The sequence below is a fragment of the Leptonotus elevatus genome, chromosome 4 (assembly GCF_054856555.1).
Source record: "Leptonotus elevatus isolate MCC_2025b chromosome 4, RoL_Lele_1.0, whole genome shotgun sequence".
Lineage (NCBI taxonomy): Eukaryota > Metazoa > Chordata > Actinopteri > Syngnathiformes > Syngnathidae > Leptonotus > Leptonotus elevatus.
The window spans coordinates 13,134,719-13,160,977 of record NC_141242.1 but is presented as its reverse complement, the minus strand read 5'-3'; the positions used below and the strand labels follow the sequence as shown (position 1 = coordinate 13,160,977).

The following is a 26,259-nucleotide window of genomic DNA, read 5'->3' as shown; positions in this document are numbered from 1 at the left end:
AAAGGTAGGGGGGTGGGGGGGGGGGGTAAATTATAGTCATAACGTAACATTAATCCAACGGCTATAACATTCCAACAATAATGTTATTCCGACCGCTAACTAATGCTGGCTAACTTATTAGCTCATAGCATGGAGCCATAGTAGCCACTTGTTGTGTGTCAAGTTGTGTCAAGAATTATTATTTTTTATAAGAAATAATTTAAGATCCGAAATGTTCAACATAATCTGCTGACCAAAAAATATACAAGGGTAAAAATGATTGTCCTGACTAAAACTAGACTAAAATGTTCACAGTCTTTGTTGACCAAAACTAGACGAATGAAATTATGTTTCCTTGGACTAAAATAAAGACTAAAATTCTAGATGTATAGTCGACGAAAAATAGACTAAATAAAAACGGGAGGAGGTTGACTAACTATGTTAAAAACTAACAAGCGTGATTGAAACTGGACAAAAATTTCAAAATGGCGGATACAATTAACACTACAACACAGGCGCAAGACAAAAACAACTGACACAACACAAATACAACACAAACTGCTCAAACAACACAACAGCACAAATGAATTTGAAAGTGATTACTAGTAAACAAACTGTCATTGTGCACAGGTGTGTTTGGCTGTTTGCATGCTAAAGTGTTGTGTGTGTGTGCGTGTGTGTGTGTGTGCGCGCGCGCATGCAACATTGCGCTACCAGATTATGGAAAGCACTTCCACAAGTCGTGGCACTTGCGTAAACTCAAAGCATCACGCACTCACATACACACACACACGAGGAGGCTTTGTCAGCCATTCCTACAAAGACGCACCCCGCATGGATGGCGAGGTTGCTATGGACGACCACATCCGGCATGACTATTTGGAGAAGACAGAATCTAATGGGGGGGGGGGGGGGGAGGCGTTTGAGTGGGCGGGGGGTGTTGTCTCGTCTGTTGACTGGCTGATGAGATTTTGGCTCGGTGACGGCGGCATCCTAATGGGACACTTAACCTCAGTTATGTGCTCACTGAGTGGGCCGAATGGTCTCACACTCTTTCTGTGACCCCTCCATACAACCTCTCGCACCGAGACGAGAGAGAGAAAGACTTGGATGCCTTTGAGGATGCTGGGAGAGTTTTTAAAAAAGGGAACATTTAGGAATGGCTGAGAGAAAGGGAATATTACAAGATTTCAAAATTATAGTACGTTTTTTTTGATTCAGTTAGTTAGTTAGTTAGTTAGTTAGTTAGTTAGTTAGTTAGTTAGTTAGTTAGTTAGTTAGTTAAGAAGTCAACATTTTACAAGAATAAAATCTTTAAAATTTGATTTGAAAAAAACTGAGCAGACTATAGTCCAAGTTTCAAGATTTTTGACATGGCCATTTTTAAAAACGTTATTTTATTTTATTTTATTTTATTTTCAAAGACAGAATGTTAATTTAATTGGGTGCCAAAGGGTGGGAAAAGTAAAGTTGAAACATTACAAATATGATCAATATATTAAAAACGTTAAAATATATATATATATTAAAATATAATAATAAAGTCCAAATATAATTTTTTTTTTGATATAATAAATTTTATGTAGGAAAATGCAACGGAATAATACTGAATGTTGCCAGAAATGTAAGTATGTATAAATTATACTGTAAGTAATTATAAGTATCGATCACCGCCCAAAAAATAAGTTGAATGTGTGAAGTGACTCGCAGCTAAATTGTCGAAAAAAAATGCTGACTGGTGAGAGCGCATGCATAAATCTGTTTCCTCAGCAACATTGGCATCCCCTCACAAGCCCTTTACACACACACGCACCCCCCCCCCCCCCCCACACACACACACACACACACAGGAACTCTTTTGAGAGTGCTTGTGTTGGAAGATGCCAGTGGCTGGCTCTAATCTGTTTCCTAAGTGACGCCTCTCCAATTAAAGCAGTTGCTGGTGAGCTGGCCGTCCGAGGACTAAGCTCTCTCCACTTTGCAAGACTCCCACAGCAACAAGGAACTGGAGTTTTTTTGTAAGAAAGTAAAAAAAACAACAACACATATTTAGCAATATTATGTGACAAAGTGACTAGAATCAAATTTGTTAATCTCAAAGCATAATTAAATGCCATTTTTAAAACTTACTTTTACAATATCGATTTTTTTAAAAAAACGCAAGTGTCTCTCCTAAAAAGAAAAAAGTTTAAATTGTCTGAGAATTGTGGAAATAGTGTTAAAAGCATAAAGATCAGAATGTCAAATAGCATATTATGAATCTCTATCAGAATTTAGAGAGATGAAACAAAAAAAAAATCGGATTATACTAAAATCAAATAAAATAATATAAAATCGAATTACTATGAAAATAAAGGAGCACTAGCCGACTGTGAAAACAAATGTGTTACATTACTAAAAAGTCATCAAAGTATGTTAAGTAACATTCCTTAAAAAAAAAAGTTTTAATCAAATCAAAAAAAATTTCCTCAAAAGCCAGAAAGTTAAAACGTAGATGTAAACTGATGAATACACTTGATTTTCAGAATGTATTATTTTTTTCCCCCTTTTTCTTACAATCTTATTCGCGGGCTGGCCATGTTCCTATTCCCCGTGAATATTGGGGGTCCACTTTTCCTCTGTTGCAGCGTTGTAGCGGTAAGTCTGGTTATCTCTGGCAAGGGCGGCCTCTGCTGGTAGATGGGATGATTACAGAAACATTCGTCTGTGCATTTATGCAACATGCCAGCCAAACTAATTGGAAATCAATGGACCTGATTGTCATAATAGTGTTTAGTGAAATACATTAGCCTCGTTGGGGACAGTCTTTTTTTCTTTTTCTCTTTTAAATGAGTTGTGTCATTCAAAAAAAAGATCAATTAGGTTCCATATCTATTCCAAACATTTTAAGAAAAAATAATTCTCAGCACTATGCATGCATTTGTTTTTACTTACTTTACTTAAATTTAATAATGTTACATAAATTCAAAAAAATAACTACATTTGAAAAAAAATTACATCTTGATTGTTTTTTATTGTAAAGGCCTAAATACACCAATCTGACGTCCGACTGGTGTATAGGCCTTAATACAACAAAAACTTTTAATTCAAAACCTAAATATAACAAAGAAACATACCTCTTTGTTTTAATTATTCGTTATTTAATAGACATTTTTAAAAAGTTGTATTCTTGCAAAAATAATTTAAATACATTTTAAGAAATACATATGTGTTCATTTTGTATTTAACTTCAGCAAATTCCATTTGTTAATAGACTTTCTAATCTGATTGTTTTTAATGCAATGTTTTCATTGGTTTAAAAAATTATGCATCTATATTGCACGAATTACATACAAAAAAATTTAATAGATGAATCATTGTTGCAGATACATAAAAAAAGTATTATTTTTTTTTACATACAATATGTTTTAAATGGGGATGTTCAATACCACTTTTTTTCAGACCAATAAAAGCACGAGTAATTAACTCTTTAGTCATCAATGCCGATAACAAATTCAGACATCACTAGTACATAAAATTCCCCAAAAACCTACGACAGATATTTTTAAAGAAAGACCATACCCCAATATAGATTTTTTTCCTTAAAATCCTATTAAATTAATGGCAATTTCCTATTCTTCTAATTTCTTGTTCCTGATAGTAAAACAGCCTTAAAAAGGTCGTGAGCACCGGTACCTTCTAAAAGGCTGGTATCGGTACTCGCCCATCCATAGTTCTAAATAAACAGTTACATTTTTAACGCATAAATTACATGCTTAAAATTGTATTTAAAAAATACACACATCATTTAACAAAGATATCTATTTATTTAAAAAAAAATCCTATTAAAAATACTTAAGATAATTACAGTACCGGTACATTCAATAAATTCTATAGTGGGGTAAAAATAAAATGCAAAAAAACCATCTTAAATTATATATATTTTTAAAATGTTTAACTGAAATACATTAATTTTTTATTTAAAAATGTTTTAATAATAAACTTTTTTTTTTTTTTACTTTTCATTAAAAATTTCAAACTACATTCATATTCAACCTTTAAAAATGTTTGACATTAATGAGATTTATTGTATTTTCCAGTCCACCAAAGACAATAAAAACAAACAACCGGGGTGCACTTATAGATAAATAAGTCATAATTTATTTGAAGTACACAACCTCAGCCCTCCACCTCTCTGTACAACAATTGGAGCCAAACAAAAACAATACACACAAATGACGAGTGGCCACAGATGAGGTGGGGAGGGGAGCACGAGGGGGGATTTGCACACAAAATGCCCACCTTGTCGCTAACTCATCAAAATAAAGTAAATCACAAAATGACATAGCTCTCTGGCTTACCCTGAGCTCTGACACACTCGTACCCATTTGAAGGACACCGTGTGTGTGTGTGTGCGTGCGTGCGCTTGTATGTATGTATGTATGTATGTGCGTGCCTAGCAAAGCTCAGAGGTGGGTGACTTAAAGGGGTCTTCACCAGTGGACAATCTCCTGAGGACCTCTCCCTGTTTGTTTCTCTACGAAGCTTTAACTCCACACCAAGGCTTTGGAATGAGATGAGTTTAGCTGCATGTCTTCATAGCTGTGCCCATTTTTCTGCACAAAAAAACAAATTCAGTTGGTCACACAAAAAATATGGTGTTCCCCTGCTAGGATGTAGATTTTGTGGATTAAGTTCGGTGTCACGGAAATCTTGTTTACAGCCATCTTTTGTCATGTTTTTATTTTCAATATAGCTTTTTAAGTCAATAATAGTGTACAATATTATTAAATATATATACTGCATTTAGTCAAATGCAGTAAACCAAAGTCAATATATTGTCATTTTAAGTTGTTTTTATTTCTTTTTTGTAAAAACAGTATACAAGCAAGTATGAATTCAGTTGCATGCCTTCAGCGTAGCACCGCATTGAGCCACATTATACTGAGCAGCACTGAGCTCTACTGGAAGAGATGTAGCAGAATCAGGAGTGGGGAGAAGAGGCGTATCAATATGAAATGCTCCAACTTACTAAAAGTCCAGGATATTCAGGTGTTTGTTCCAATAATGGATCAATAAATGTTCTAGCCTGGCAAGCCACACCCATTTTCTTGAAAAAGAAAGTGGGTCTGGACAGGCATCCATAGACAGCGATTCGACACCGGCCCAAAACAGGCAGACCAATCAAATTCGTCTCTTTGCGTGACGTCATTTCAACAGCGGTGAGTTTACTGATGAATCTTCAAGGTTTTCCCGCAACGACGACATAAGTCATTCACTACTGTCTCTCTTTGGCTAGTAGCCATGTTGGATTTTTACTCTGTCTTCGCAAGAAACAACAACAATTGATTAGTAGAAATGTTCAAACCGGAAGTCGTCACTGAGCTTTACTCGAACCTTCAAAAGCCTGAACAACAGATTACAGTGAATTTAGGGCTCTGATTATAATGAACGAATGAGCATAAACTGAATATCCCAAACTTTTCACGAGTAGGTGTAAGTATACGTAGCGCTTCACCTTGGACGCTATGGCTTTGAGTTTTCTGAGGAGCGAGGGTTTGGAGTAGACCACGTCGTCCTCCATGTCGCCCTCATTCTCGCCCTCCATGACGGCGCAGCTGTCGGCGCCCGGCAGCTCGCACTCCTTGCTGTTGGCGGATATGACCAGGCGCGAGTACTTATACTCCAACCTGCCGTGCAGATGACACAAAGTCAACACGGGGAATAAACACGAGTCATCACAAATCTGGTAAAAAGGATGAAGCAGGAGGGACGGGCTCAGAGGATTAGCAAGTTTGGTGAGAGAACTGGCAAAGGGAGTCACTTTATTAGGCACAATCCAATTGAAGGACATAGAAATTGTAAACAAACCGACGCATACATAATGGTTGTGTAGGAGATGTGAGCATTAGACAGAGACGGCGTACCTCTTGTTCTTCTTCCAGAAGTAGCAAGTGAGCGAGGCTAGCAGCACGGCGATGAAGGCGCCCAAACCGGCGCAGAGGCGCACCCACAGATCCATCCCTTCGCACGGATGCGTCTCCTTGTCGGGCAAGCTCACGCCTCCCATGCAAACCTTGGGCTCCGTCCACACGTACAACAGATCCTGCACGAAAGCACACGCCAAGCGCTCAAATCCGTCCCTTCATCTACACGTCTTTGTAACTCATTCAAACCCAAAAACGTGTAAATGCGTTTTTTTGAATACATTGTCCTTCACTCCCAAAAACGTATTTATACGATTTTTATGTTGTTGTTTTTTTATGCAAGAGAATGCAAAAGGCTTTGATGCAGCTTCAAACATGAAGAGGTGGCTTAAAGCAATGGTAGTTATTACAAAAAATGGCAAGCAGAGTATAAGACATTAGCCAGGGCCATGTTGCAACAAGCTCTTTTTGCCATTGTTTTCACCAGGAATGTGAATAATGCTAAATGCTAAAAAATGGACACAGATACAAATATACTTTTTAAAGAAAAGACTAATCTTTCTTTTGGTAGGTTCCATGTGAACACAATATTCTATGGGCCTTGCAAAATCAGTAAAAATCCAGAAAACAGCCGCGAGCGAAGGGGGTTGCTTCAGTAAAAATGGCTGGGAGTGAATGAGTTAATTACTTGTATACAAAATGTAACTCAAACCCAAATCAACTTTTCCCATTGGAATGAAAGAAAATGCTATTAATCTGTTACAGCCCCCCAAAACACACTAAAGCAGGGTTCACTAATTCCGGTCCTCAAGGTCCCGAGTCCTGCAGGTTTGAGATGTCTCCGCCTACCAACACACCCGATACTGAAGATCAGGATCGTCATCAGGCAAGCTGATGAGCTGATTATATGAATCAGGTGTGCTAGTGGGCGAAAGCATCTAAAAACTGCAGGAATCCGGACCTCGAGGACCGGAATTGGTGAATCCTGCACTAAAGCATTTGTGTAACATGACCACTATAAAATTTCATACAGTATGAAAACATGAAGTCATAATATACATAAAATTACACAAGCAAGTGAATGTTTTGTAAGCTAACTATTTTCCTATCTTCATCTGAGTGAGCCAGATTGCAACCATCCAATTCATCTAAAGCCACACATTTTCTCCACCCATGACCTTGGCTGCGTGAAGACCTGTCACCACCAAATAGCGACTGGAAAACACCAACTGCATGTCAAAAGGCTTGGTGATTAAGTGCTGCCTCCACAAGTGAAAATAACAATTCATGATCTTATTGGTCGTGGCTACTCACCTCACCCCTAGCTCCGCCCCCGGTGTCGCGCTAAAAAAAGGCTGTACTTGGCATTGACCCCGCAGTAGAGGGTACAGCTGAGCCTTTAAATTAGGGCGCATCGAGTAATATAATTCCTGATCCTTGGTATATTTTGACATGTCTTACTTGTGTCTTAGCATTATTGATATGTGCAGTTTGTGTTTTTGTTTTGGTTCTGGTTTGTCTCTTACCCAAGCAGGTATTGTTAGTTTTCATAAGCTTTTGATTGCTATGTTAGTTAAATAACACATTGTTTTAGGTCTGTTTGTCTTATTTGTAAACACACTGTTTTTCTGTGTTCATGAAAAGCGCTGTTGGCATAGTAGCTACATTTGTTTTCAAAGCTTAATATTAATGAGATTGGGGGTGGGACTTAAGTTTTTCTTCCTACCACTCCTTTTCAGGCTAGGTTTAGTTGAGTATTGTTTGGAAAAATGTATATCTTGTTGATGTGAAAACAAATTAAATTAAATGTCACAATGAGGATAACACTTCAAAAATGGATGGATGGATGGAGTGTCCAGTCCAGTCCAGTCCAGTCCAGTCTAGTCCAGTCCAGTCCAGTCAAATAATGGCAAGGGGGGAAAAAAAGACTAGAGGGGGTGCCACAAACCATTTGACCCGCTTTGCAGGCTCCCTCTATGCGGTGGTAGTCACTCTGCGTGCACGTGGGGCACGCTCCGGAGCTCTCCCACAGGAAACGAAAGGTGCAGCCGTCGCACGTTCCCGCGGGACACGTACTGCAACAGATGTGTCGCGTCAGTCAGGGTTGCAGATGGGTGGAACATTTACGGTACTTTACAGAAAATTGACCATTAAGATGGGGAATTATGGAAATGTTCAAAATCCGATATGGTCGCCATAGAATGCCAATAATTCGCATGAAACGTTCCCAATATTGAAAAATCCTAGAATTTTGCCGCCCTCTGCGTCTGTGAGCATAACAGCAGGAACCTGGTCCATCAAATGGCGAAGGCGACGTGCATGCTTACCTTGGCACGGAGAGTTCTCCTTTGGTGCTTTTCAGGGGATTGCAGCGCACAGACACCACAGTGCTGCGGCCCGATTCACAAGATGAGGTGGGCTCTAAAGACCTTGGCAACAAACACGGCAAGCACTTATAAATGCTAAATCATCTCTCCAGCCATTGCATTAAGTACACCACAACAAGCAAAAGAGAGCTTTTGAGAAAACGGAAAAGTTTAGAAGAAATTGAATTTTAGCCTTTTTTTTCTATACTTTCATGATTATATTTTTCAGAATTTGGATGATTATAGTTTAAAAACACAAACTCACCATCGAGAAGTTTGAACGTTTACATATGAAGATCCAAATGTTTACTAATTAATTAAAATAAAGTAGGAATTTTCCTCATGAAAATCGCTTTTCAATAAGTGAAGTTAAAAATGTTCTTAACAATATGTTCCAAGTGACCCCATTAGTCTAAACATGGTATTCTGATTAATATTGTGTTTTTGGAATAAGAATTAAGCAGCAATATCCACCCATTTGTATCCATCTGAAGGGGCTGACCTGTGAATGTCACATGACCAGGGCTGGGCTTTAAAGTGGAAGTCAACCTTAAACATTTCTTGACAATAATGTTATATGTGATCTCACTAGTCTAAACATGACATTCTGATTAACTCATTCACTCCCAACCATTTTCACTGAAGCAACCCCCTCCGCTCCCGGCTGTTTTACTGGATTTTGACTGATTTTGCAAGGCCCACAGAATATTGTGTTCTATTGCTATAAAAACATGAAACCTACCAAAAGAAAGATTAGAGTCTCTTCTTTCATCAGGAAAAAAAAGTATAGTTCTATCTGTTTCCGTTTTTCAGCATTTAGCATTAGTATATAGCTAAGTCTTATCATTATTTACAAATCTGTTTAAAACGGTGGAGAAAACAGCTTGTTGCAACATGGCCCTGGCTGATCCCTTATACTCTGCTGCCACCTGCTGGCCGTTTTATAATAACAAAAACATTTCTAGCGCCCGTCTTCAATTCAGAGGCTGCATCAAAACCTTCTGTATGCTCGAGCATAAAAAACATAAAAACATATAAATACGTTTTTGGGACCATTATATATAAAATATTTGTAAGTTTTGGGGAGCAAATGAGTTAATATTACATTTGTGGAAAAAGAGTTATGAAGCAAAATCCAGCCATTTTTATCCATCTCAAGGGGCGGCCATTTTGCCACTAGCTGTCGACTGATAATAACATCAATGTTGCTCAGGGCTCAGGTAACAACCAATCACAGCTCATCTTCAGAAAACAGGTGAGCTGTGATTGGTCATTGCCCTAGACCTGAGCAACACCATGATAGCGAAGAGTCTCGCAAGATCTCTTCTGTACTTTCGCTTTTCCCATCCCAAAGCAGAGTTTTTATTTTGATACGGTCGATTATGTGGCACTTTCTGAGCGGAGTTTTCAGTGCGACTTGAAAAAAAGGACCATATTCCTTATCAAAGGGTCATGTTAGGAGCCTGGCTGGCTCCTTATGCTACATTCACACCAAAAACAAAACAGCGATCTGGAACTCTTCCTTCGCTAGCGTTTCACCAAGTAGAGTTTTTGGGGACGATTTCCGCTTATTCAATGCCTTCGCGCACCCCAGAGAGGAGGAGGCGTGTCCCTCTGTGAACAACGACTATAGAGCACTTTAGCGAGTCAACAAAAAGAGAGCACCGCCGACTACTTCTACTTCTTTCCTGGGACTGGGGCACTATTTTCTCCGCCAGCGAGAGGTTTTTAAGGTATGTGATAGCACTTTTGCTTTTTTAGTGGCAATCAGGCGTCCGGCAGTTGCGCTAAATAACTTTGGCATGGATTATAAACACTGCTGCTACCTCGGTACAGTTCAACAACAAGTAAATGCGCTTACCAGCACTTGTATGCTACTTCTTTGCTCACCATTCGGTCCCGGTTGGCGGTGTTGTTGCGCTCGGGGTGACAACAGACAGGACGTGAGGCGAAATGCGGAAAAAAAGTTAAATTTTTTCATCTTTGCCGAACATGCGAGTGTGCGGATTTTCGTCACGAATGTGCGGATTTTGCTGCGTCGCGCCGCGTCCCAGCGCTCCAAACACGTCCTCCGCGCCGCCTCACGCACTTTCGTTCCGGTCTGCCCAAAGTCCATTGACTACAATGCAAACGCGCCGCCGAAACGCCTCCCCCCGCTTTTGGTGTGAATTCAACATTAGCCTGGCTGGCTAAATCAGGTCTGCATGACCAAACCCAGAAGTGCGCCGTGATTGGTCGTTACTTGGTCTGACATGAATAAAAACGAGTGGATTTTACTGCTTAATTCGTATTCCACAAATAATGAATATACTAAGATTAAGAATGTGATTATAAGGCTTACCGAAAGTAGAAGTTGACATCTGGCACTTTCCTGGAGGGGCGGAGGTACAGCTCCGGTCTTGCCTGAATACCGGCATGCGTACTCTCCACCGTTGCGCCTGTTCACCATGACATCAAGTTTGAACACGTACATGGCGGCCAGCCGTGGTCGGAGTACACCGCGTGCGCGGCTGCTCACCGAGGAAGGTGTCGGCCAGGTTAATGGACTGCGAGGTGAGCGCCGTGTTGAAGCCTCGTCCGCTGGCTGGGATTACGGTTGATTGGCAGATGAAGGTCTTGACGGCGTTGGCCCCGTCGCCGTGCTCGCTCAGAGAATCGCTGACAGACAGGTCGGTCACGTTGTCTTTGCATGAGGCCAGATGATCCTAAAGAGGATATTAAAATGCCAAGAGACTAAATATGATTATTTCCAATTGGATACAGCACTAGAAGAAGACGAAGCATAGGAAATCGGAAGAAACATAACAATGTACTTTTTTCCTGATGAAAGAAGAGACTCTAATCTTTCTTTTGGTAGGTTCCATGTTTTATAGCAATAGAAGACAATATTCTGTGGGCCTTGCAAAATCTGTCAAAATCCAGTAAAACAGCCGGAAGCGAAGGAGGTTGCTTCCGTGAAATTGGCTGAGAGTGAATGAGTTAAGGTAATTCACAGGACGAGCATGCATGCGATGTCCTGTCCTCTCACCTGTCCTCCGCACAAGCTGATGTTGAAGAGGTGGAAGTACTTGGTTCCCTTAGAGGTGAAGCTCGGCCCGTTCATCAGCGTTCCCGCCGAGCCCAGCTGGCTGAAGTCAAAGGTCATGGTAACGTTAGCATCCGTGTGCGTGAAGTGGCAGTCGCTGTAGCATAAGCGGTGGTCCTGGAAGAGAATGTGAAGAAGCATAAAGAGTCAATGACAAACATGGATGAGACTTAGTTATCAATACGCGTTTATGTGAAGGAACCAACACGTGTACATTATGTGCATTGAACGTGAAGTGACAAACGTGCGTGTACATCAGTGCGAGTGCAGATACATGGTGTGTAGATGAAGGGGACAACCAAATGTGTACAGTATATACTGTGTTTATTTGAAAGGGCATACATTAACACAGTACATCTGCCTTCTTGATAATTGATGAGTTGTCGATGAATTGCTGCATTTGTAATTGTGTTCTTATTACAATATGAAAACACAGGTGTGTCTTCATGTGTAACCAGAAGTGTGCATTGTATGTTTATGTGAAAGTACAACCTTGCTGCTCTGGCTGCCCGGTCCGCAACGTTTGCACGCGTCCGGTCCCGGCGTGGACTGCGGGAGCAGGTAGGTGTCGGGAGGGCACTCGACGCAGCGGCTGCTCTGCGGCTCGATGTAGTGACCCGGCGGACACGGCACGCACGCTGAGCCGGAGGGATGCGCGCCAAGGGCGCAAGCGCGACACTCGGACGACACCCCGTCCACCGCGTTGCTCACCGAGATGGAGTAGATGCGTGCCACGTCGTGCACGTAGCGACGGACCTGCGCAATGTGCAACACACGAAGCTCTATATTAGGTATGTGCAAATGGACAGACGGATATCTACCATTTGTGTGAATGGACAGGCTTGTGTACGTCATGTTTGTGCATTTACAAAAATGGACAGACTAACGTTTACAATGTGTCTGTGTGAATAGACAGACACATTTGTACATTATTGAATGCTTGTGCAAATAGCAGATATGGACATGGTGTGAATGGACAAACAGGTGTGTATATTAAGCAAATGGACAAATGTGTAGAGCTGCCAAAATGTATCAATTAATCGGCAAGTAATCGATTATCAAATTAATTGACAGCTATTTTAATCATCGAGTAATCATTTGGAGACATTTTTTAATTTAAAAGGGTCCGAATCCTCTGATTTCAGCATATCAACGGTAATAGTTCACAGATTCTTGTATTCCTTCATTAAAGAAGATTGATTATCGTCTGTGTTGAATTAAAATAAGACATTTTCAAACAGCTGATATACGATTAGCTCATCAGCAAGCTCTGCATAAGCCTGAAAACGATCCTGCTGATTGGAATCAGCTTGTGTTGGAAGAGGGAAACCTCCAAAACCTGCAGGAATGCGGCCCTCCAGGACCAGAGTTTTACACCTACGGTTATGTGAATGGACAAACAGTTGTGCAGAAAGGTGTCGTGTCAGGTGTTGTACGATTTACGTCGGTGGGCTGGTTGGTCCTCTGGAAGGCCCACGTGTAGGAAACGGAGGCATTCTTGGTCATGACGTGTGTATACGACTGTCTTGTTTTGCTACTCTCCCATGACTCCACCACGGTCGTGCTCTTCCGGTTCACATCCTTCAAAAGAATACATTGAAAAAAATAATGCACAAAAGCAAACGTTTGCACACCCCAGGATTTCCCCTCACCGTCATGAAGTAGAATTCACAGTCTGCTGTGCAAACCGTCTCAAACTCAAACGTAATACGGCCAAACTCTGTGCCCGTGTGGCTAGACATGGACGTCGGGAGTCTGGTGGAAGTCGGAGGAAGGAAAAGTGTCAAGACAAGCGGAGACGTGGCAGTGAGCGAGAAGAGCGACATGCTCACTTGAAGCCGGGAATATGGATGCTGAGGATGAGGTAGTCGTTATCCGAGCTTCCTGCGCTGCTCCGGATGTGATCGCGGGCCACCTCCCAGCCTAGAAACAGGAAGTGGCTTTCAGACTGAATTCAAGGTCCAAACACATTCGGCCAAATAAAGATTATGTAGACAAAAAAATATTTGCATCTTCAATTTAAGCCTTCTGGTATGTTGTCCACGTTCCAGAGTACCAAATGTTCAACTTTTAAGATTTATAATATGCTCTATTTATATAGGCCTGATTTATTACTTTTGTCCAAATATGTTTTTGTTTTTTTTCTATCGTTTTCACCGTTCATGCCGTCACACTTGGAGTTGCCCACGTTGAAGCATGACGTCTTCATGTTAGCTGGAAGAACGTTCCACCACTTGTACTCAAAGCCCAGGGTGGGCTCTGTGCCCGCCGGGCACTGCTGACATGCTGATGAAGAAAACAAAAATGAACAAATGAACAAAAAGCGTTCAGAGGCACGATGAAGAAACACGACGACGCTCGGTACGTTTCATCCCATCCGAGGAGGTCCCGGCGGGGCAGGGCAGGCAGATGGCTGTGTCGTTGTTATAGAAACCAGGGTTGCAGGGAGGGCAGGGCTCTCGCTCGCCACCGGGGGGCAGCTTCTCGGCTCCGGTCACGTTCTCCAGGCAGACCTTTGGCTCCATCCACTTGTATAGCACCTGAGTCTGCCGTTAACAGGGGAAATATGTGAGGATTTCCAGAAGCTGATTGCTTAAGCGTCACCTGCTTTCCTCACCTTCCCTTCGTTGTCGCACGCCGTGTGAATGCTGAAATAGTCCTTCTTGGAACATGGAGGTCTGTTTTTGCATTTTCCGGATCCCTCATCTGCAAAATAACACAAGTAGTCCTTATGAACTCATTCTCTGCCGTGGAATTTTTTATTGGAAATGGGAAGGAATCCAACAGTTGTTGTTTTTTGCCAGCGATGGCTATATTCGTTTCAATAAGGTTGGCATGGAAAATGGTCATGCTCAGCTTTATGTGAAATTCAGGCTTGTAAACCTGTGTAAGGAAAAAAAAATAGTTTCAAAGTCACAGTTCGGTTTGACATGTTTAAAATAATAATAATAATAATAAGGTAAGTGACCACTGACTTTTTTTTCTAGTGAAAGAAGACAGGCTTGTCATCCTTTTGTTAAGTTTGGGTCTTAAATGTTAATGTCACAGAAGACAACATTTTGTTGGTCTTAAAGCCACAGTGTGTAAAAAGTGACCACTAGATGTCGCTTTAGCATATAATGCTTTGAAATGCACGCACACTACGGTGGCTCAGAGAGACCATATTCCACAAGCCTACCAGCATTTCTTATTTTGGCGAGCGACGGCGACTTGGCATCCAGTGTGAAGTCCGGCGAGCGACGCCGAAAGACCGAGTGAGCCGGATTTAGCCAGAGCAGCTAACAAAAGCGGTTAGCGGGAGTTAGTCGGAGCCATAGGCTGCCGTAGCTAACAAGAGCGGCTAGCGGGAGAAGCTAGTAAAAAAACAAAAAAACAAGCAGCTAGTAAAAGCTTGCAAGAGCAAAGCAGGTCACAAGCGACGGGCCCGAATCATGGGACTCAACGACGACCACCTGCTGTGGAACGTAAGTGGCGGTTGACCCATTGAGTCCAACCCTAGATGCAAGCACCACCAGGGCTAGTATGTTCGCGAAGTTGTCCTTTGCAAGAAGATCACGGCAAAACATGTCAACCTCTTGTAAGGTGACACTTCAGCCATGTAATATTGTGATTATTAGATCTATAATAATAATTAAATAAATTACATTCATGCAATGAAACATATTTTTCTGCATACTATTGACATATTTTTTTTTAAATGAATGAATTACTATCTCACCACCAGATGGCGCAATGGATCACTGACTGGCCCTTTAAAAGTCCAAATGCTTTAAAATGGCTTGCAATACGTGGATGCTGCGTTAAAAAATGCGAGGAGTCAATGATATTGCACAAAATTAACTGCACTGCAATTTAGCACGCCTGGTTAGTAGATCAGCTTCCACGCCTGAATGCATAAGAAATCCATTTTCACTTTTAGTAAGTATCAGGAGTTTGTGTGCGTGCGTGTGTGTGTCCACCTGCATACTGATTGGCCGTGTCGCAGGGGGAGCAGGAACTCGCCCCATGGCCCGAAAAGGTGTCCCGAGGGCAGGGCTCGCACGAGGAGGAGCCCGGCTCTCGGCTGAACGTGCCCGGCTTACAAGGGAAACACTCGGATGTGTAGGCTACACCTGGAGATGGGAAGGAAAGGTGAATATTTGAACAGATGAATATTTGATAGCGTAATGATTGAAGAGGAAATGATGAATACAAAGACAAACCTTCTATTTGGACATTTTTGAGCAGCACTGGTTTCACTGTTTTGGTGCCCACAGTAACGGCACCGGTCCTCCAGTACATGATGTTTGTGCCAGACTTGAGGTTCACCTGGTGATCATATTAAACAAAAAAACATCCAATTTGAGCAGAACTGTACATAGTGATTGTATTGCGCAGGATTTTTTTTTGGTTTATGCTACGAAAGCTGCAACATTCTACGGCTGTGTGAAAGCGCAATATGAATAAAGATGACTTTGCTTGACTGCAGCACAGTTTGCACATTTAATTCAGTGATTCTTTCACAAACCACTAGATCAGGGGTAGGCAACCCTGGTCCGAGGGAGACTAGTCCTGCGTGTTTTTGATTAGGCTGGTTATCAGGCTTTATCCAGAGCTTGCTGATGGGCTGATCATTTGAAACACCTGTGGGAGACATCTAAGACACACGCAGGACTGCAACCCTCTAGGATCAGTTTTGCCTACCCCTGCACTAGATGTACCACACCTTGAGAATCACTGCTCTGAAATATTATTCTGCTTTGATTGTCCTGGGTTGTGGGGTGTATTAAGAGTGATTTATCCTCCCTGATCTGCTCAGAAAATGGTCCAGGTCGACGATCATAAGTGTTAAACCTGCTTAATATTTACAATCACAAAAGTGTGTAGTGTACACCACATGTATGCTACACACCTTTTGATAATATGGCTAAATTTCACCACGTTCACTCCCTTCCGATCAAAATGAACAAAGTCTCATTTATTCAATGTCTGTAAAAGATTCTCCTTAGTGATTTGTTTTGTGGTGTGGTGTGCAATTGAGTGATTTTCCGTCCCCTGTGAGTTTTCCTTGATGTGTGTGGTGAGGAGAAAATCAAGCCACTTAGTATGTACACACATGGCGATATTTTCCTCATCGTGTCTGTCACATTTAAAAAATCATTTGAGATGTTAAAACTGGGTACATGTCTAAGGCTTCGTTCACACTGTAGGCAAATGCGACCCAGATCAGATTTCTTTGCCCAAATGCGACCTGTATCTGACTTTTTTTATGCCAGTCTGAATGGCTCATTTCCGATTTTTTCATATACGACCTGGGTCACTTGCATATGTGGTCCTAGATCGGATACGTATCCGAATTTTTGTAATGCGACCGCAGTCTGAATGGCTAGGTCGCATATATCCAATCATCGTTGGGGAGAGAAAAAAGGAGAGGTCCCCGTGAGATGAGGTGCTGAACAGGCTCGCCTCATTTTCACAAAATATTATTTCTACTTCTTCCTACATCACTTCTCTGTAGATAGGAGATGGTAAAAATATGGGCCCCGACGACGGACTAATAAATGTCCGTGGCCCCGACACGCTGGACCGTACGTATTTACTTCGGCAAACACAGCGTTGTGAGTGAGTGACGTTGTATCCTCTTCTGCGCATGCGGGTCAATTTGGGGACGCATTACGTCCACACAGCAGAGAGACTGAGGTCACAAGTAATAGGTAATGTGAACGCTTACTCAAAAAAATCGGATTTTACCCCAAAAAATCGTCATTGAGCATTAAGACCTGCAGTGTGAAGGTAGCCTAAGGTGCTTTAGAACTTACCGTGTGGGTGGCCCACTCTCCTTGGTTGGTGAGCTTTAGCCATTTAGTTTCTGCGGACTGATCCATCTCTTGACACTGGTCATTTTGGATCTACAACCCATTCAACACAATTACAATTAAATTAACTTTCACCTCAACTGATGACCACACTTGACACTTTATTAAAAAAAATCTGAAATATTGACATCGGTGTTTTAATAGGCTAATTAAAATGCATTTACATTTATTCATTTTTTTTTTATTATTCATTGTAATAAATGATTGCTTAATTTATTACAAATAATAAAATATATTTTTTAAATACTATACATATATATTTAACATTTCCATTATTGTTATTTTACTAACTTATTTTATCAGAAACAATACAATTGAAAAGATTAGTCACCTCACAGTTAACAATTATACATAATATTTAACATGATTTTTTTTCTAAATATTTTGTTCATGTATCCAGTATAAATACAATAGAAAGGGTTTAAACAATGCTACATACAACAATGACAAATAATAAAATAATATACAGTGCTTTGTTTTGTAAATTTAGACTGGTTTTTTTTTAACTCATCAGCAAACAAATTGGCCCATCGGTCCTTCATAAAAATCCAATATGGCCCTTGAGAACATACGTTTGTGCACAAAATAGGTGCGTTTGCTACTCACAAAGAACTCAAAGAGCAGGTTGTTGTCCGAGTACTGGTACTCAAAAGTGACGGATCCCTGCTTCTTTAGGTGGACCGAGTATACTAGTGCGACTGTGCACTCATCCCGGTTGGACTCCAGATAGCTTCCCTGAGGCACCCAGGAAGAGCTGTTGCGGCATGAGGGCATGAGAGGTCATCAGAAAAAAAAACAACATAGCAGATGAATGAATTCTCATTGGATTATAAGTGGCACAGTTCCGTTCCGTTACACACATGAATAAAACATAGCGGAAATGCACATTACACGAGACATGCATTAAACCAACTGTATGTTGATTAACTAAATGGTTTGTATATGATTTTTTTTTTTCAATTATGGGGAAAACATTTTTATTTCAAGTATAATTAAAAAAAAAATGTTGGAAATAAAAATGATGCACCATTTAACCTATTACTCTAAACTGTAGATCAAAATCACCTATTGTAAAGTTTACAAATCTGGAGAAAATATTATTAAATTTATTTTATTTTTTTAAGTATTATAATAGGCTTACTTTGTTATTTTCTCATTTTTATTAATAACAGTTAAAAAAATATTTTGGAATTTTTGTAGCCGCCTAAATACCATACATAGAACTTTTTTATTTCACTAGATAAATTCAAAATCTGATACTGAAATACAGTAATATATTGACTAACTTCAAAAAGTGAAATATTTTGTGATTTTATATTGCATTATTTGGATGATTGAGAAATTAGAATACGACTAAACAGGAAGCTATCAAAAACGAGTACTAATATAGAAAATTGGTCGCAGAAATTTCTTCAGGCTTTCAGAAAAGTATTTTGCTATGTGTTTCATAAATCTGGATAACAAGTTTCACTATTTATTTATTTTTTGTAGTGAATCTGCACATGTTCGCGTTTCTGCATTTGCGACATCACCTATTCAATTTTTTTTCTTATTGAAATTAACTTTAAACAAAAATTTCTAATCATTTCAAAGGATAAAACCAAAATGAATAAAACATCAAAAATTCGGCAACATGAGATCTATTAATTTTTTGACGCTATTTCTTATTTTTAAATATATCGACGTGGCAACACCACAATGGGCCAAGAGGGGTCAGAAATGTCTCATTTATACATTTCCTTCCATGCAAACGTTATATACTGTGTTTCATATACAGTACGTGTGTCATATAGCTGCAGACAAACAATGCATGTTTGCGTCACCTGTTGCACGTAAGGTCGCTGTCTCGGTGTCCTCCGTTTTCCAGGGTGGTTGCCAGGCTACTGAATCCTGCCGGCATGGATTCCCACTGGTCGAAGCGGATTCCGCTGCCCAGGGAATAGCTTCCCGCCGCGCAGCGAGTGCACTCTTGGGCCGACATCTCCAGGAACTCTCCGGCTTTGCACGAAAAGGCTAAAGACACAAACACAAAACAATATATGGCATGAAACATAGAACTTATAACCAGAACACCACACTAGGGCTGCAAAAAAATTATTATTTTGTAGTCGACTAGTCATCAATAGTAGTCGCATCATACTATGTAAATTGCAACATATCGCACCAACAAGCAGCTGCTCTTGTATAACCATCCTTAGCTTACAGCTTGAATTGTTTATTGTACAGTATGTACAAACTAAAAATGAAGACAATTAAAATGATAATACATTCAACTTTTACAATATTTAATTTTGTAACTTGTTTATCAATAATGGTGCAATTTAAATTGAAGGTGATACTGTGGGCTGAACATTTTTGGCTGCAAATGTTTAGTGCAATTTAAAATGGAACCAAAAACTATACATGACACACAATTGTGCTATTTATGAAACTATCTATAAATACAAAAATAAATACTTTTAAGCATATTTCACTCTTCTCAGGCATCAAACATTTATTTTTCTGTTGAAGACAGTGAAATCAGATGAGTAAAATTAGGAAAAGGCACTGAGTTAAACAAAATGTAAATAAACACAGTGATTTTCATTTTGTTTTTTATTTAACCTTTATTTATACAAAACACTTTGCTTCACTAGTGCATTTTTAAAACTGTTAAATACATCTACACAATCAAAATGAGGTATGCACCTGAAGAAAAAACATAATAATCCTTAAACATTAGTAGGCTCATATTATTTAGCACCGTAACATAGTATATTATAATGAACTGAGCTGTGTGTGTTTTATTGTTATGTGTTGCCATTGAGGGGTTGCAGCAAACATGCCATTTTGTTACCTTGAGTTCTCCTTTTTCCTATCGAGTTCCTATTCTCTTCACGGGTGTGGGAACGAGAGATTGGGCAAGCTTGTGGAATGTGTTTTGGTAAACAAACGTGAGTTCGCTGACTAATACCTCCATAATCCATAGTCGATGATACATCACATTAGCATACCCAAACATGACATCAAACACACACCGTAATCTAAACTGCTCCTACATCAGAAATGGAATCCGGCGGCTTCAGTCACAAAATGCTAGCTTTTTATTTGCTTGTTGCATTCCCATCATGCTGCCATACAAGGCAGGTTTGAATTGCATCGAGTATTTTAACTTTCGAACTCTGTTGCTAACGCCGGTTAGCCATGACACTGCATTAGCCAATAGCCATAGTGCTTCTGTTGACCTGACAAATAACCAGGATTATCACTACTGTGCATGAGCTTCAACGACCAGCACAGCAGGGGCAGCGGGAGACGAGGCAGTTTAGAGAGAAGAATAAATCGCAAAAGATAAAGAAATAAACGACGACGACTATTAAACTATAGTGTCAAAAATTGTGATTGTCGACATAGTCGTGACTAGACGACTAATCTTGGCAGCCCTACATCACACGTGCTGCTGGGTGGGAAAAAAAAGGTTATGAGTTATGACGCTCGTCGCTCGTAGATGTATCATTTTTAATGGCATCATTATGTCCACATAGATAAACAACACACTGTGCAGTTGCAAGAAGAAACAAGCATTGTGGCAAGTGAAACGATGTTAATGAAGCACAGGACAAACCTGTTAGCAGCCATGTTTAACAACTGGTCTCACCACATTAGTGAGCAATTTAACAAGAGTCATTTCCTTCTTCCTGCTCTACATATTTGACCTACAAGACTTCATAACTGCCTACATTATGTTGTAATCGCTGTGTTTATTTTTTTGATTAAGTAATGGTCTTCTTCGGGGCAGCAACTTGCCCGAAAACTCACCTCTTTTTTTTTCCCATTGGGTGTATTGGTGAAAACTGTACATATTTTAGTGGTCCTCAACACAATCCCAATGTACTGAACAATGTCATTCTTGTAATAATGCAACTTTAATCTAAAAAAAATTCTTTATTAAAAAATATATATATATATATATATATATATATATATATTTAATACTGATGGAAAAAAAATGTATTCTCATAATATCGTAATTTTAATCTCCAGTCATAATATTAAAACTTTCACCTTTGAACTATAAAACTATTTATTTAAAAAAATATATACATTTGTTTCTCAGGGAAAACAACTTTATTCTCCTAAATTAATATTATGACTTTATTCTCCTAAATTAATATTATGACTTTATTCTTGAAATAAAACAACTTTCATTAAAAAAAAAACTTTTTTTTTCCATCACATAATACTACTTTAATCATAATTGAAGTTGAACATGTATATTCAGTACAATCAGTAGTATATCCTCGAATGCTTAAATATTTGACAGTTGCAGTCTTAGATTCCACCTTATAATATTACATACAATATTGTTGTATTTTTATTGTTTAATAGTATGCCTCAAAGAATTGTTTTGACATTACATATTCAATTACTTAAATTAAAAAAAAAACAATCTATAGGACTTGTCGTTAACATTATGATTTTAATTTCGAAAATATAAACCTTTATCTTTTAATTTGATCTAAAAATATATATAAATACTCACTCATAACATAGTTAATGTAGTCTTGTAACATTATGACAATTTTTTAAATATGACTTTAATCGCAATGTTACAACTTTAAGTGAAAATACAAGTATAACACACTCATTTAAAAAGAAAAATGTGAAATTGTATTTTGGATATGGATAACTATTCTACAAGGGCGTAGCCAGATATTCTTCATTGGGGTGGCCTGGGTGGAACCATGAATCATATAGGGGTGGCCATAAATTCATACCTGAAATGTCTAAATAAGTGGTTCTTAACAATGCAGCCATACCGTTCGCATGCCGACCTTGGGCTGCGAGCACCGACTAGTAGGCTGCATATAATTTCAGAGCATATGGTATGAATTCAATGCATCAGAACTGTTACAATTGTCAATGAGTTGCTCAGTTAAAATAGAGCTTTCTGCCACTTGGCGGCAATAAGGAAAATATCACTTACTGACCTGTTATACTGAGTTGCTATTTCTATTCTATACTATTACAACTTACAGTAAATGTTTCCTTATCTAAAAAATATATACAAGTTTATTTTTGTAATAAAATGACAATGAGTAGGCATACTCATCAATAAATACTATAGACACATTCCATTTTAAACCCCCTACCCTGTCTATGAGGAGAGCAGCTCCTCTTTTTAGTTCTGCGTTCAATGGCCTCTGGCTTTGGATACAGTCCAAACGGAGTCGGTCAAGATGCGTTTTGGACATTTCCGAGCTGCCGATAAGGGGGTGTCAACACATACACACATGCATCCCAAACAGATGGACGCACAACAAAATATGCCAGAGACTTACTGCAATCTGTGCCGCGCACCGGCTCGGGCAGGCCGACGCAGGCCCCGGGGTTTTGCGGGATGGCCGCCCGCCACCGAGAACCAGAACTGTGGCACTCTGTGTACTCAAAGTAGTAGTCCTCCTGCAAAAAAATAAAAATAAATCATTCATTAATTTAAAAAAAAACACCACTAATTAACCCAAAAATTTAGCATTGGGTATCTTTGTCTGTTCTAGTACCAAATACACCAGCCTCAAATATTAATTTTGTTGCTGTTTCACATACACATCAGTCTATAACTTTTTTGTAAAATTATATATTTTGGTGTTTTTGCTTCTTGAGTTCGTTACATATGTGTCATCGTGTTTATAGATGTGTTTCTTCTTTTCTGTCACTGTATTCCTAAAATATTGACATTTGACATTATATCATATGATGAGTTTAGGACCAGTGTGATGCAGTAAACAACCACCCCATAACAAGCATACAATAAAAACGCATCATAACTTACTGAACATGATTATGTCTGTAGATTGTGCAGATGTAACTAATGAAGTGTCTGGGGTGTGTTTACTCGGCCAGAGAGCAAAAAACAGTTCCCCGCTCCATCCTCCACACTTTTATTCGAGTGAGGTTGTTTGGTTTACTGAACAGTAAAAGATGAAGCGACTGCGTTTACAAGCTCAAAGCGCTTCCATGTTGCTTCCACTGAGATGAAGTAATAGCCACTCCTTTTTGTTTGTCTGGAAGCACAACATTCCGCCTTCACATCTATGGCAACAACTGCTTTAGATGGCAGTGTTTTGGTGTGGGTTTTTTTTTTTTTGCACTGTCATTGATTTTAAAGGGATACTTGACTCATTGAGCCCTTAGCCTTTCAGCAGTAAAGAGTTACTATTTTGTCCAGAATTAATTTGATGACTTCGTTATTTTTCATGTACCTTTAAAAACTAATTTTGCCACTTGCTGTCGACTGAAGATGACATCACATGTGCTGAGGAAATAGGTAATGACCAATCACGGCTGTTTTCTAAGTTTGGTCAGAAAACTGAACCATGATTGGTCGTTACCTGACAAAGTATTATCTTCTTACTGTTGAAAATGGCTCAATGAATCAAGTATCCCTTTAATCTGTATGAGAAAGATTGTAGCCACATTGAAATTCAGTATTACCAACTTTATTCTCGTAAATTTGAAAAAAAATAGCAATATTAGTGTAGTCTCAAAAATGTGAGTTAATCCCGAAAATATTTAAAAAATTGCCAAAATAAGATTACATTACATTAAACTCGTAGCGTTACCTTTCCTTTTCAATCCAATAATTTCCTAATTCTTGCAGAATTAAAAAAAAAAAAAAAAAAGTGACTCTGCAATAGGGCTGGTCGAGTAATCAATTAATTGAGTTATTTAGGCCAGGACGATTTTTTTGTTTTTCAAATATAAAAAGAAAATAATCTTAATGGCCTCCGTAGTTGAAAGCCTGTCTCCGAAAAGTGAACCGTTTACGCTGACGGTATGGCAGCGAACATGGGACCTAATTTACGGTAACAGTTCTCCTCAGTCATTTGGAGTTAAAACATTGGTTGTTATTTCCTCATTGTGTAATGCTGTAAATCAGAACAGACATTGGCAACCAAATGAAGAATGACAACCAAATTGTTTCAATTATTTCCTTTGCAAATGTATGACTCTTATAAACACAGAAGGGATTTCAAAAACTTCTTTAAAGATTTGAATTTTGAATAATATAAAGTCTTTTGTTTCTTCTTTTCAATGAAGGGGGGGAAATTCACTATAATCGGAAACCTTATTTTCTTTTCATTAGATTTATATTTTAAGGCTATACTCGCCCCGCCCTAGTAGGCAGTGATTGCTTTCAGGAATGCTGCCCCTCTATCTCCGGGACCAGTGTGACACCAGTGTGGGCTTCAGAGGTGGTGTTGAGCTGATCCAGAGCAGTTGAACGGGAAAAAAAACAGTCTATGCAGGAAACCGATAAGCACACAGTGGCCCAAGTTCAAAACACTGGAGCAAGGAAGCACTCATGAGTCATGTTCTGGCAGGGGTGTCATTTGCAGCCCCTGTTGTTCATTTTATAATCAAAATTAACATCTGACATGACCCGTGTTGTTTGCCTGCATTGTATGAAATAAAACATATTTTCTATGCTCGACGGAAAGGCAAGGAAAGCGATGATATTTGCACACTGCTTTTATATTTCTACTTTTTCAAAAATGCAAAGAAGCTATTTATACACTAAAGTGGTAACAACATTCCCATTCATAACACCTTGATGAAAGAAGATAATTTAGATAGCAGAAAACATTGATTTGATTTTATGTATTCGTTTGCACTACTTTCTTTACTTTCCTCAGCAGAATGTTTTCTTGTTTTGGTTCTGAACATATTCTGTTGATATTCAGTTAAAACAAAATCCTGAAAAATCTTTGAATTCTTGCTTCATCAGCTAGCATAGAATTTATTTACCTGCACTAATGGATTAGTTTTACTGTGATAATACAGTGGCACCTCGAATGGATTTGCTCCGTCTATTTTTTATTTTATTTTTGTTGTTGCATTGTTTGGGCAGAATACTCCCTTGTGCTCGAGCTAGGTTTTTTTGTTTGTGTTTGTTTGTTTTGGGGGGGTGGAATATATAGAGCGTTTCTATTCATTTCAATGGACAACATTGATAGGAGACCTGAGTTTTACGCATGGTCACAGAACAAATTAAACTCTTAAGTCAAGACACTACTATAAAATAAATGAAGACTGTCAAAGTGACACCCCTGTGTTAACGAGATCAGCTTTAAGACTTGTCGGGAAACCGGAAATGTGCAGGGGTTGTTTTGTTTTGTTTTGTTTTTCCCCATAGGGGACATTAAACGTCGCACGCAGCCCAAATCAGTGCACGGCCGGTAATGAAAGGTGGGAAATGTGAGGAATTTAGCATGAATGGAGCGTGAATAATCGTGAATTAAGTGCGCATCGCTCACCTCCGTGCATTGCCGCTGTTTCTCGGCCCCGTCAATCATCGTCAGCGTGCAGCAGAGGAAGAAGAGGACGACGGCGAGGAGACGTTGGATGTGGATGTTGAGAGCCCAGCTGGCGACGAACCGAGCCGGCGAGCGCATTGTTGAGCATCCAAGGAGTGATAGCGATAAAAAATTAAGATACATTTAATTGTTTTGGGGGGTTTAAACAGCATTCAAACGCATGTTTCTGTCGTACGCCAATTTGCCAGGCACGCCACCTGCGATTATCTTCGGACAGCGCTCTCCCGCGGTGCTCCGCGTCTGTCAAGTTAACGAGGGAAAAGCACAACTTCTGAGTATGAATTTTCAAAATAAATCAATGAATGATCCACTCGTTGTTTTTAACCAGCCTCGCCCTCTTGTTTTGTTTTATTATAGTATTTAATATTTTAGACGTCATTTATTTAACGTATTATAGTAGTTGAAAACGTTCTCTTGTCCATTGTAATAAAAGAACATATGTGTTTTATTCTGAAAGCAAAACTCAAAAGCACTGAAGCGTGTTACCGGTTATGCCACAGTATCTGACTTAAATGTGCAGCTAACCATAGTCTAGTGACGCTTTAGTGACGTTAACCAGGAAAATAATTAATTTACGGGGAACAATGACAAATAAATTACGGTCATTGATTCTCTTGAAAAAGATACATTATCCTTATAAATCAACCCTGAATAAATGTCGTGACAAACGGTCAGCGTCCTCATTTTTGTTGTTGTAAGATTGTCTTTGCA

General features: G+C 39.4%; 1 protein-coding gene across 1 annotated transcript; it reads right to left on the bottom strand.

Moving 5' to 3' along the window:
- Window positions 1–4,091: 4,091 nt before the first annotated feature.
- elapor2a (endosome-lysosome associated apoptosis and autophagy regulator family member 2a) lies at window positions 4,092–25,780 on the bottom strand. Its single transcript, XM_086074358.1, has 22 exons — window positions 25,489–25,780; window positions 22,513–22,633; window positions 19,015–19,204; window positions 17,798–17,945; window positions 17,135–17,224; window positions 15,539–15,644; window positions 15,296–15,448; window positions 13,954–14,042; window positions 13,702–13,882; window positions 13,494–13,622; window positions 13,169–13,259; window positions 12,989–13,091; window positions 12,780–12,917; window positions 11,829–12,092; window positions 11,280–11,453; window positions 10,770–10,956; window positions 10,593–10,689; window positions 8,213–8,314; window positions 7,834–7,960; window positions 5,886–6,064; window positions 5,477–5,648; window positions 4,092–4,574 (listed from the first exon to the last, which is right to left on the bottom strand). The coding sequence occupies exons 1-22, from the start codon at window positions 25,669–25,671 to the stop codon at window positions 4,506–4,508; spliced, it is 3,093 nt and encodes a 1,030-aa protein (XP_085930484.1). The 5' UTR covers window positions 25,672–25,780; the 3' UTR covers window positions 4,092–4,505.
- Between the last annotated feature and the right edge of the window lie 479 nt (window positions 25,781–26,259).

Coding starts and splice junctions, on each gene's coding strand:
- elapor2a (XM_086074358.1), bottom strand. CDS start 25,671: ATGTATCTTAATTTTTTATCGCTATCACTCCTTGGATGCTCAACAATG. Junction 13,092..13,168: donor ATCCATATTCCCGGCTTCAA/GTGAGCATGTCG, acceptor GACTTCCACCAG/ACTCCCGACGTCCATGTCTA. Junction 10,957..11,279: donor TCAGCTTGTGCGGAGGACAG/GTGAGAGGACAG, acceptor TATCCTCTTTAG/GATCATCTGGCCTCATGCAA.